Source organism: Trachemys scripta, chromosome 3 (genome assembly GCF_013100865.1).
Source record: "Trachemys scripta elegans isolate TJP31775 chromosome 3, CAS_Tse_1.0, whole genome shotgun sequence".
NCBI classification, from domain to species: domain Eukaryota; kingdom Metazoa; phylum Chordata; order Testudines; family Emydidae; genus Trachemys; species Trachemys scripta.
In genome coordinates, this window is record NC_048300.1 from 49,971,364 (window position 1) to 49,984,195 (window position 12,832).

At 40.6% G+C, this 12,832-nt stretch overlaps 1 protein-coding gene across 1 annotated transcript in view; it reads left to right on the forward strand.

Annotated features, from left to right (window-relative positions):
* The window catches only part of DNAH14 (dynein axonemal heavy chain 14), a 499,756-nt gene that overhangs the window by 68,277 nt on the left and 418,647 nt on the right, over positions 1–12,832 (forward strand). Inside the window, exon 8 of the mRNA XM_034764559.1 lies at positions 5,755–5,867. Coding sequence (XP_034620450.1) covers positions 5,755–5,867 — 113 coding nt within the window. The remainder of the gene's footprint in view (positions 1–5,754; positions 5,868–12,832) is intronic.

Below are 12,832 nucleotides of genomic sequence, written 5' to 3' on the forward strand. Positions count from 1 at the left end.
AGGGGGAGCCATTGCTGTATGACCAGTCAGCTGTCTATGGACCACAGTTTGGCTAAGGCCTATTAGAAAAAGAGCACTGCAATAATCTGTACAGTCTATTTCTGTGGTGCTGAACTTGATGGGAAACCTGGGTTATTTCCCCTTAGCTTGAAAGGTCTCCTTTAGCACAAGTACTAGTAACTTGTAGTATGGAAAGATAGACTGAATGACTTAATAGGTTATGAGTCACTGTCCCTATGGATGCTCCACTTCAGGTGTGTGCATGTCCATGCGCTTTCAATCAGAGATTCTTGTCAGCAATATCTGTCGGTCTGTGCCTGTGCCCTATACATTCTCATACTCTGGTACAAGAATATACAGGGAGGGAAGGATCTGCCACCGCCTCCCTCCTACCTTCACCTGACACTTCACCTGGTACTGACACCTATAGCTCCTCCACTGGAGCTAGATGATATTGTCTCGGACATTTCCATCCAGGTTTCCACCACTTTCCCATTCAGCCTTCCTCCTTTAAGGTATATCCCAAGGACGAGACCCCAGAAACCAGTCGATGACTGACTTGTCAACCTTGACAGGAACATCCTTGGGGCCCCACTCCTTTTCCTTATGCCCCCACAGCATTTTTCTTTTTGGACATCTTGTGCTCCTTATGGTGGCCAATTCTATAAGGTGCCCTCATGCAAGAGGACCTACCAAATCAACAGCCACTGGCACCTCAGGATTCTCTTCCCAGGAAGAGAGACTTTCATCTAACACATCTTCTTCCTCACCAGACAAGAAGGTTATGCCCCTACCCCCATTCTCCATGGGTGACTTCAAGATCTTACAGAAGTTAGGAAAAGAATCTTAGAGGCCTTGTGGAACCCCTTGAAGGAAATACAAGTACAGTGCTCCCGGGTAGATATTTTGCGTATCTCCTCTCAGAGCAGGATTGCCTTGCCTGTTAGTGATGCTTTACTTACTATCATGAGCCTGTAAGATAAGGGAAACACAGGCAACCATTCCGCCCACATGCTGACAAAAAGTACTATGCATTGGCCATGGATTTGGAGTATTTTTCTCCCATCCCACACCTAACTCTTTGGTAGTTGATACCGTTAATGAAAGGAATAGGTGTTGTTGGTCCAGATTGACCCCCTCCAATAAAGAACTTAAGTGCCTGGACCGTCTCAGTTGCAAAAGCTATTCTTCAACTGCTCTATAATTTAAGATTGCCAGTTATTATGCCTTTATGGTGAAATATGACTTTATGAATTACAGCAAATTCTCATATTTTATTGAATTGCCTCAAGACCAGAAGGAATAGTTTCAGACTCTCATTACTGAAGGCCAGATGATTGCCAGATGTTCCCTGTAGACTCTTCTTGATGTGGCAGACATAGCCTTGTGTTTTATGGGAACTCTGTGGCAACCTCTTATGTCAAAAGACCTACTGATCTCTTTGGTATTGGACTACATACTATTGTCCTGTCCTATTAAATTGGTGGGAGGAACCTTTGAAAATCTGGAAGGGAGTATCCTTCTTTCCAGCATTGCCAGCAATACACTGGCTCACTAGGCTGGGGTACAGTGTAAATTTAAACTAACTAGGGACTGAAAGATTGAGTGCTTGTGAAACCAGATAACAGGGAAAATAAAGACTCTTGGGGGTTCTGGCTGGAAAAGAGACACTGACCTTATTCCATTTGCTTTAAGATTGCTTCCAGACCTGTAATGCATAACATTATGGATGGCCCTTTTTACACAATATTGGTAAAAGATGCCTATAATCAGGACTCACCATGAAGAATTCTGTTGTCCACCCAATCCTGAAGAGCCCATCACTAGATTCAGTCAACCTTGCCAACTACTACTTGTTGTAGTACTCCCTTTTTGAGGAAGCTAATATGAAAGATAGCGAATAGCAGTCCCAAAGTGCATCTGTCCACTGGCTGTGACCTTAATCTTTACCCAATCAGATATCAGTCCAGGATATGGAACTGAAATGATGCTGATGGATGATCTTCACGTTCTCATGGACAAGGAGCAATCATCTGCTCTCTTAGATCTCTTGTGTTTGATTCAGTTGATCATAGGATGCTGCTATCTAATCGGAAAGATGGGGTAGAAGTCAAAGGAAACCGTCTCAATAGTTTGAATCCTTTCTTTGGGGCTTCTTTGGTGGTGAACAACTGTCGCTTTGCTTATCAGAATCCTTACATGTGGAGTGTACTGTAAGGCTCAATTCTCTCCCCTCTCCTATTCAATATTTACATGCAGTCACTAGAAGAAATTGACACGCAACGTGCTCAATTACCAACAAATATGCAAATAACAGCTCTGTTTATCCTTCAACAAGGCCCTGATTTAGCTAACCATCCCTAAAACTCACTGAAGTAAATTGGGATTAAGGACATGCTTTCCTATATAGAGATGGTCTTAAGCACATACATAAGTAATTTCTTGATTTGTGGCCACAGCATGCACATCATAATCACACAGCTATCCCAGGCTTTGAATAAGATAAAAACATGGATGAGGATGAACTGGTTGAAGTTAAACACAAGCAAAGTGAAGGTTATGATATATTGGTTGGCAGAGGATAATGAAATGAAAACCTTGCTGAAGAATTGGCTTGACCCATTGACATCGACACTAGTCAATATATATCCCCAAATAATCAAGAGAATCTGAATTCTAGACATCTTTATGGACTCCCCACTGATGCTGAACTCGTATAACACCAGCATTTCAAGGAAGTTTTGCAACTCAGCACCTGATATCCAACAAGTGTGAGTGTACAGAGGTAACTCTCAAAGAGCGACGATTATTGATGTCACCTCTTTCTTAGCAGAGGTCCTCACTGAGATGGTGCTTAGGTCCCTCTTCTGAGTTGATACAGTTAATTTATAACCCTGTATGAGTAGCTGAAATTGTTCCTTCCACTGTTAATTACTTTGCATGTATCACTATTGAACTCGGTCTGCACTCATGTTGCCCTTTCATCTGATTTGGTTAAATCATTTTGAAGTTCCTCACAATCTTCTATGGATTTGACTAACCTAAATAACTTTATCATCTGCAATTTTTGCTGTGCCACTGCTTGCTTCCCTTTACAGATCATTAGTAAATGTATTAAACAACACCGGACCTCCTACACAGCCTATTGTTGAGGGACTTTGTCTTTTTGACAAGAGCTAAATCAATTATGTCAATACAGTTCTGCTCTATTAGGATGTTAAAATAATTTAATAGATTAGTGGCACAATTTTCCTTTGCAGAAACTGTGCTGGTTAGACCTTTTTCATATCAGGCTCTTCCAGATGTTTTATTCTATTTTTTATTATTGAGAGTGCATCATTTCCCCCCCCCCCCACTTTGAACATTGAGTCAAGTTTAAGCTGTTGGTCCTTCAGTATTCTGGGATAGAATACCTAAAAGATCTCCTTCAAGGACTCTGAGCTTCAGGAAGCTCTATCCTTACATGAAACCTTCAAACTACAAGAAACTCTGTACTTTTACTGTTTGAATAAACTGTAATGACCAATGTCCCTATACTGTGACTGTCTAATCTAGTGGCATTTCTAAAGCACCTATCACAGTAATGTCTAACTACTGTTTCCTGGTGCAGCTAGCAGAGATTGTTAATCATTATGAATTGTGTGGTGATGTTGGCTAGAAAGTGAAATGAGACCATCATACTCACTTTTAACTGGAATTTAATCAGGATTTTGACCTGAAGATCTCTTAATTAAAAAGTTTATTGTGCACTAATCCTCTCTGAAATGTAGCCTCACAATTACACAGGCACTTGTTATTTGACATTACGATTGATTTCTCCCCCCCTCTTCCAAAAAAAATCATCTTCCAGTAAATATGATGGCAAGCCTTTAAAGCCTTATCACCATGTACACCTGTACCCCGATAGAACGCGGTCCTCGGGAGCCAAAAAATCTCACCGTGTTATAGGTGAGACCGCGTTATATTGGGGTAGGGAGAGGAACCGCTTCCCACCCTAGCTCACCTCCGCTCTGCCTCCACCTCCTCCCTGAGCGTGCTGCCGCCGCTCCGCTTCTCCCTCCCTTCCAGGCGTGCTGCGCCAATCAGTTGTTTGGCCTGGCAAGCCTGGGGGGGTGGGGGGGAGAAGCAGAGCTGCAGCGGCGCGCTCAGGGGAGGAGGCGGAGATGAGCTGGGGCGGGGAGCGGTTCCTCTCCCTACCCCGCTACTTGCTGCGGCCCTCCCCGGGGCTTTACTGCGTTATATCCGAATTTGCATTATATAGGACCGCATTATATCGGGATAGAGGTGTATGTCATGAGGTATAAGATGGGTCAGACAGACAGATCCTCTTTCAAGTGTTGAAGTATCAGTTTAGTAAAAACTAATAGCATTTCACACAAAGACAGATCCTTATTATAGGATGAAACTTGATTGTCTTATCACTCTTTGCTGTGTAGATCACATTCTGTCCTTGACTAAAGCCCTGTATCTGTGACTTGATTCAAATTGCAGATAAAGCTATTGCTATGTTTTAAAAAGAATATAAGGAAGCAATCCAGGAACAGTTACATTGCCTGATGTCAAGACCTATTGGCTTTGTCTGACTCTGCATTAATTCTGGAACTGTTTCCTATGCATGCAGAAGGCAAACATAACAAAGTCAGCCTTGGTTTTTATGATTGTTTTTTAATATTCACAAGAACAGTTATGTCTTAGACTCCTGTCTTATTTTGGACTGTAAAGAAGAACTTAAGAACCATTCAGTTTATTGTAATTTAAACAAAATGATAGTTTTATGTCCTCGTCTGCCAACAAGCATCTTTTAGATCAGTTGTATACTGCAGTGCTTGAAAAAAAGTATTCTGCATTAAACAGTATGGACACTTTATATAAAAAAAGAGGTTGGTTCAAAAATGCTGGTTTGCTACTAATAGTATAACTTAGCAGTAATAAATACTGATTTGTTATATCCCTACATATAACTGATTGCAACAGAAAATATATTTTTATATAAATGTACTTTATTGGTGAAGCTGTTAATTATCTGTTTTCTCATACCTACTTAAGTTTATAATGAAATTAAATATGAGGAAAGAAAAATAGAACAGTTAACTTGCTACCTATAAACCTCCTGTACATTTTACTCTTTTTTTGAGTAGCATAGAAATCATGTGAATTGAAAGTCACAGTGCTAGAAACAGATGGTTATATATGTATTCCAGTCAACAAACAATGAAACACGCTGTTTCCATTTGTATGGGAATACAGAGAGAGGAAGAATATATTTGTGGAGTTGTAGAAAAAACAAAAACCTTTTGAAATGCAAAATTTTGGCTATCTGCAGTTATCTCTCTGGTAACAAGGTATGTTGCCATGTAGGACTCCTTGATTAATATCCAGCCTAATTTATTCTCTCACCTCAAACATGCAGGGTCTCAAAACATTCAGAAGTGCGGTACTTTATTTAGACACTGAGAAGGGCACACACTACATAATTTGTGAGCATCCTCTAGAGCCTGGAAGAAAGGATCTTCACAATGCCACTCAAGCATATCAGCTCTTTTGGCTGCTGTTTTTCTGTTTGCCTGCTATTGCCATGCAGCTGCTATTACTAACCAGATTTTGTTATTAGAGCAGTTAATAAAATGCCAGATTTACTGTGTAGTTAATAAACTATGTATTGCAATAGTGGAAACTCCATAATGTCTCAAACAAATGCTTCTTGAACTCCTGTTTAAGATGAAGTAATGACTATTTTTTATTTCATTTTTCTAGTTTTCTGTATTACACAAAGCAGAAGAAATGGAAATAATTCCTGTAATAGAATGGCTATGTGAAAGACAACTTTATTACATGATATGTAATTTTAATGTGTTTTCCAATGTCAGGTAAGAGAGAGAGAATTAATATATAAAAATAATATTGGAATGTATTATAATCTAATAACTTGACAGTGCCTTTTTTAAAAAAGCTAATAATATCATGCCTGCAATAACACTGGTCTACAATTTTTGAGAAGTCGTCTGCTTCAGAGATAAAATACGCTATTTATTATGTATTTTGATGTGCTGAATTCAAATATGACAATTAAAACAACTGATTGGCTACTGTTTCTAAGATATTTAAGTTTTTACATTTTATGTCTATGTATATTGTGTAGATAGTAGAGTTTTAGTCATAAATTGTAAACCTAGGTCTTTTCATGTGTTTATGGTTGCTTTACATGATAATATTTCACCTGTCCTGTTTATGTAACACTTTTAAAATCAGCAAAAGGGTTATATAAATCAAATATATTATGAAACAAATGGCAAAAAACTATTATATACATAGTTTAGTCCTGAGTGTCTACTCGGCGCTTCTTGGCTTGTCTCTTGTATTCATTAAATGGAGCATCTCTTGTCACTGTCCAGCAATAGTTTGCAAGCATTGATGGGCTCCATTTGCCCTGATAGCGTTTCTCCATTGTTGCAATGTCCTGGTGAAATCGCTCGCCGTGCTCGTCGCTCACTGCTCCGCAGTTCGGTGGAAAAAAAAAGCTGAGATGAGAGTGCAAAAAATGTATCTTTAGTGACATGTTGCAACCAAGGCTTTTGTATGCCTTGAGGAGGTTTTCCACCAACAACCTGTAGTTGTCTGCCTTGTTGTTTCCGGGAAAATTTATTGCCACTAACTGGAAGGCTTTCCATGCCGTCTTTTCCTTGCCACGCAGTGCATGGTCAAATGCATCATCTCGAAGAAGTTCACGAATCTGAGGACCAACAAAGACACCTTCCTTTATCTTAGCTTCACTTAACCTTGGAAATTTTCCACGGAGGTACTTGAAAGCTGCTTGTGTTTTGTCAATGGCCTTGACAAAGTTCTTCATCAGACCCAGCTTGATGCGTAAGTGTGGTAACAAAATCTTCCTTGATTCAACAAGTGGTGGATGCTGAACACTCTTCCTCCCAGGCTCCAATGACTGTCGGAGTGGCCAGTCTTTCTTGATGTAGTGGGAATCTCTTGCACGACTATCCCATTCGCAGAGAAAACAGCAGTACTTTGTGTATCCAGTCTGCAGACCAAGCAAGAAAGCAACAACCTTCAAATCGCCACAAAGCTGCCACTGATGTTGGTCATAGTTTATGCATCTCAAAAGTTGTTTCATGTTGTCCTAGGTTTCTTTCATATGGACTGCATGACCAACTGGAATTGATGGCAAAACATTGCCATTAAGCATTAAAACAGCTTTAAGACTCGTCTTCAATGAATCAATGAACAGTCTCCACTCATCTGGATTGTGAACGATGTTGAGGGCTGCCATCACACCATCGATGTTGTTGCAGGCTACAAGCTCACCTTCCATGAAGAAGAATGAGACAAGATCCTTTTGACGGTCACGGAACATGGAAACCCTAACATCACCTGCCAGGAGATTCCACTGCTGTAGTCTGGAGCCCAACAGCTCTGCCTTACTCTTGGGTAGTTCCAAATCCCTGACAAGGTCATTCAGTTCACCTTGTGTTATGAGGTGTGGTTCAGAGGAGGAGGATGGGAGAAAATGTGGGTTCTGTAACATTGATGGTTCAGGACCAGAAGTTTCATCCTCTTCCTCTTTCTCATCTGACTCAAGTGAGAATGATTTTGGTGCATCAGGAACCAGCAGTTCTTCTCCGTGAGGTACTGGGCGTATAGCTGATGGAATGTTTGGATAATGCACAGTCCACTTTTTCTTCTTTGACACACCTTTCCCAACTGGAGGCACCATGCAGAAGTAACAATTGCTGGTATGATCTGTTGGCTCTCTCCAAATCATTGGCACCGCAAAAGGCATAGATTTCCTTTTCCTGTTCAACCATTGGCGAAGATTTGTTGCACAAGTGTTGCAGCATATGTGTGGGGCCCACCTCTTGTCCTGATCTCCAATTTTGCAGCCAAAATAAAGGTGATAGGCTTTCTTAACCATAGTGGTTATACTGCACTTTTGTGATGCAAAAGTCACTTCACCACAAACATTGCAGAAGTTATCTGCACTGTTTGCACGAGGCATCTCTGCTCGCTTTGGCTAAACAGAAATGTGTCCCTTTGCAAAATCAAACACTGACAAATAAGAGAGCATGACACTGTATGATTTCTAGAGTTGATATACGGCAATTTGTTCAGCAGAGTGATGTAAGCTTCGTTATGATTGCATCATCCGTGACTTCTAGGAATAACATGATGCAATTCATATCATGTATGATGCAATACCAGCTTCAGATTGCATCATTCATTATTTTGCCTAAAAAGCAAGTACTGTCCAAACCCAGTCATAGATGTATTCATAGATCCAGTCAAAGATGTATTTTAGTCATTTTTGGTTTAAATTGAGATCCCGTCCCTTTATAACTCACTTATCCTCCAGCATTCCCAAGTCAAGGGTTGTATATACTGACCCAATAGCATATCTTGAAAACTAGAGCCAATCAACAATTTTAAGCATCATTTTTGTTCTCAGTGACCCAGAATTAGTAAAGTTTGACAACGTTTATTTCAGAAGCATTTTGGCTGTAGAGCAGTGTAATTTGTCAGTTTCATAAATTGATATTTTTCCATAGTTACGTTAAGGATGACCAACAAAGAAAAAAATGTGTGCTTTTTTTTACGTTCCCTTGTGATGTGGAATATATTTCGTTTCCTTTTTCTTTTCTCTTTTTTTTTCCTGTGGGGGAAGATTTTTTGCTTCTTTATTTTAACCTTAGACTATCAGGTATGTGAAGCCATATCTTTTTGGTTTTTGTCAGAAGACTTCTCAAAATCAGGTGTATGGTATGCAAAGTAGTTTTAATCCTTCTTTCATGGTAAAGAATGCATGAAATGACTACCACTACTCAACCCACATGTAGAATGCTGCTGAGCAGTCCTTTATGTATTAAAGATAAAGCAAAATCATTGATACTAAAATAGTCTTGTTCTTCTGATTTGGTATTGTGGATGCATCCATAACAATACCATAGTTAAAGGTTGAGATGAACATTTCACTTAAAGCAAGATTTAAAATCCCTCTATTGCACTTTTTGATTATTTGTGCTTCTATTATAATGTTCTACAGTTTCTAGCTTCTGATTTATATTCATTACTGTCAATTTCCTGTGTCTTCCATTTGTCTATAAATATATAGTTTTTATAGCTGTCTTTACTTTCCCTCTAAATCAGGTCATTTTTTTAGCCAATACAGCCTTCTTCCTTGGTTGTAGCATTTAGGCTTCTAGTAAAGAGTTCTTAAACAATTCCCAATAATCATTTGCATTTTTCTGGTTAAATTATTCTTCACAGTTGATTTGGCTCATAATCGTTTTCAGCTTTGTGAAATTGGCCCTTCTAAGATACCAAATATATATATTACCGGTCTGGACTTTATTCTGTTTTCACATTATAAATGTGATCGAGTCATGATCACTTGTACCTTAAGCTATCATTAATTTTTAGTTCTGTGATGAGTTCCTCTGTATCTCTCAAGGCCAAGTCTTATACAGAATCCCCCCCCCCCCATATGTTGGCTGCAATACTTCTTGAGTTGGGAAATTATCTATAATATTAAGAAATTCCAAGGATGTTTTAGTACTGGCAGCATGAAACCTCCAGCGTATGTCGCTCAAATTGAAGTACAAAATGATTAAGCAGCTTTTATCTCTACACATTGTAGATAGGTGCATAAGGAATCAATCAGCATATTCCCTAATGTGATATGGTAGTCTGTAGCAGGCACCAACTAAAATGCCATCTTGTGCTTTAGCTGTTAGGACATTGATCCATAAGCATTCAGGATCATTTTCTTCTGAGCTATTGGTGATTCAAACAGGTAATGTCAGTTTTAACACGGGGTGCCATTCTCCCTCCCCCTTTGCTTACTCAGTCCTTCCTAAATGGGTAATAGCTGTTGATTTTAACATTCCAATCGTGAATTATTCCACCAGGTCTAAGTAATACCAACTATATCTAATTTATGCTCATAAATGAACAATTCCAATTCCTCTTGTTTGTTACCCAGCCTTGTTACCCAGCCTTCTAGCACTGGTGTATAGTTAAACAATTTCTTCTCTTCATGTCCTTTGGTTCTTTGACTAATTTTTTTGATATCTTTATTCTGTTCTGAGAGCTTATATCACCCCTCTTTTTACCCTCATGTTTTATTAGTTTAACCCCCTCCTGACTACTCTGTCCAGCCTATTCCTGAGGCAGTTGATTCCCCTTCTACTGTGGTGGAGGCAATCAGTCTATACGGCCCTCTCTCCCCATAGAATGTGAACCAATGTTCTGTAGAACCAAAGTCCTCCACCATTTATCTAGCCAGTGGTTCCTTTCCAGAATCTTCTGTCTTCCTTTGCTTGCAGGACAGGCAGGATCTCAGAAAAAACATTCTTCAGCCCACTTCCGAGTTTCCTGCAGTCATCTATTATCTGTGAGATAGTCTATGACTCCGTGTCATTAGTGCTGATATGGATCATCACCAGTGGATTCTTGTCCAATGACTTAGAGTTATGTCTTGTGTCTTGAGTCCGGGAAGACAGCATGCCATCCTCTTGTCTGCTTTTCCCTTGCAGAATGTTCTTTTGATTAGTTGAGTAATGAATCCGCAGCAAGGATACTCTGTCTTCCTTGGATGGTTGGAGATTTCTTTGTGGGCAAGCTTGATTTTCTTACAGGTTGGGCCAAGGTGGCATCCACAGGTGTCCTGTACATCTCTCTGTTCCCTGGACCAGCTGAATCTTGAGAAGTATTATCCGTACTTTCAATGTTGAGGATCTGGTGTTGATTGGAAAGTACTAGCTGTGTGGAATTCCTCCTAGTTGTCTTCTCCTTGGTGGCTACAGGCTGCCCATCCTCATCTGTGTCCAGCCATGTGGAATGCCACTGTGACTTCTTGCCTCTGATGGCCACAAACTTTTAGGCCTCCTTTAACATCCTCTGTCTTCAACTCCTCAGTGGCCAGCTCCTTTCTTCCTTGAGCCTGGGTTAGTGGTATTTCCTGAACCTGACTGTCTAGGAACTTTTCAACTTCTCTGATTCTTAGTAATGTCTATACTTGCCCTTCCAGTCCAAGAATCTTTCGCCAATTTGAAACTTCATTAACAGGAAGTCCCTTCTGGCTGCAAGCAGGAAAGAAAACATGGCCATTGCAGGTCATCAGCATTGGATTTTTTTTGCTAGTCTTCTTCAAATTGCACATTAGTATAGCACTGACTTGGAAGGAAAGCCTCTCACTTTCTTTCTAAACTGTCTCCAAAACTCTCTGGTTAGCTGCCTCTCTTTGTGTCTCTCAAGTTTGCCTAGTAAGTGAATTTGTATACCAAGTCTCCCAGCTTAACTCAGCTTAGCTCTGTCCTTCACCACCAGAGACATCAAACAATGGGACTGATATAAAAGCCCCAAGGGTCAGCGCCTCCCAGCCCTTACCAAGGCACCAACAAACAGACCTGTCTCAGGTGTTTTATGCCGGGAGCCATGGCCCACCTATGCAACCCTTACACAGAGAACAACCAACCCACAGATGGACCAAATGCACTACTCGCCAAGTCCTGCTACCTCCAAGCACAGCATCTGCAGGGACACCATTCAAAGGTCTGTTAGCTGGCCTTGTTAGAGCTAAATGTTAAACATCCTAAACATTTCAAAATGTAGCCCTCAGTGTCACTTTTTTTTGCCTCACTGTAGCTATATAACCAGTCACAAACTCCACACTTCATTTCCTTCACAAGGCGAAAGCCACTTTTTACATTTAAAAATCAACCAAAAAAGAGTTATTCACCTTATTTCTTGGGTATGGTTGTCCGAGTTCTGAAGGCAACTCATGACCCTTAGGAGGGTGGGCAGAAGAGCAAGGGAGGCAGTTTTATAGAATATAATTATATGGCAGAGACCTGATATCCAGAATTGCTCCCTATCCATCTACAGCGCCAATATAAGCATGATTAATGAGCTGTCAGGAGTATAGCCTGATATAATAAGTGAGGGTTGTTCCAGTATGTAACTCTGCCATGTACAAATAATGTTTTCTGCAATTCAGTGTATTGCACAATTCTGGTTTGTGTGGGCTATTCCTCTCTTGTTTGCAGTGTCTGAAGTACAGCATAATCTAGTCATGCCCCCTTCCCTGGTCTGCTCCCAGATTTTCTGCCTCTGCAACGTTAGTGAAATGGTTCATTTGCACCCGACTTTTCTTAGCCAGCTTATTATTTTATCTTTTTTTTTCAGGTAGTAGCCTTTTTTCTTCAAGTGCTGGTCCCTACGTTTATTCCACTGTGTGTATGCAGGTACTCCATGTGCCTCATGCTGGCAATGGAAATAATGTCCATTGATCTGTGCATGCATCCCTACTCTCCTCATGCTCCGTATGGAGCATATAAGGGGCGGAGTGGACTGACCACCCTTCCAGTTCCTTCTTACAGCCACATGGCCTGAAGTAGAACCTCCAGAGTTTCTCCTGTTTCTTCAGACTTGTCTTCAACCTGTTTATCTTTAACATAGCTAGTGTAAATAGTTTTTAGTAGTATAGTTAATATTTAATTAGATTCCCCACCATGAGGAACTCTCCGCCTCCTCCCCCATAACCCCTCAGCTCCCAGAATGGGAATTAATCTATGCTCAGAAGACCAGGGTGTAAAAACTGTGTCTCCTGTCAGTGCTCCTTCTCAGTAAGCAACAGAAGTGCACATCTTTGCCATGTGCAATATTTGTTGCTGGTTCCCGAGCTGTACCTAGCAGGTCTGGGAATTCCCACGTAAAAGGCACGTCACAGAAAAGGCTACGAGGCCCTGGTCTGACCCTCTCTCCCATACATTGACAAGAGTCAGCAAGGTGTGCACCTCCTATCATGAGGCCTGACCTAGGAGCA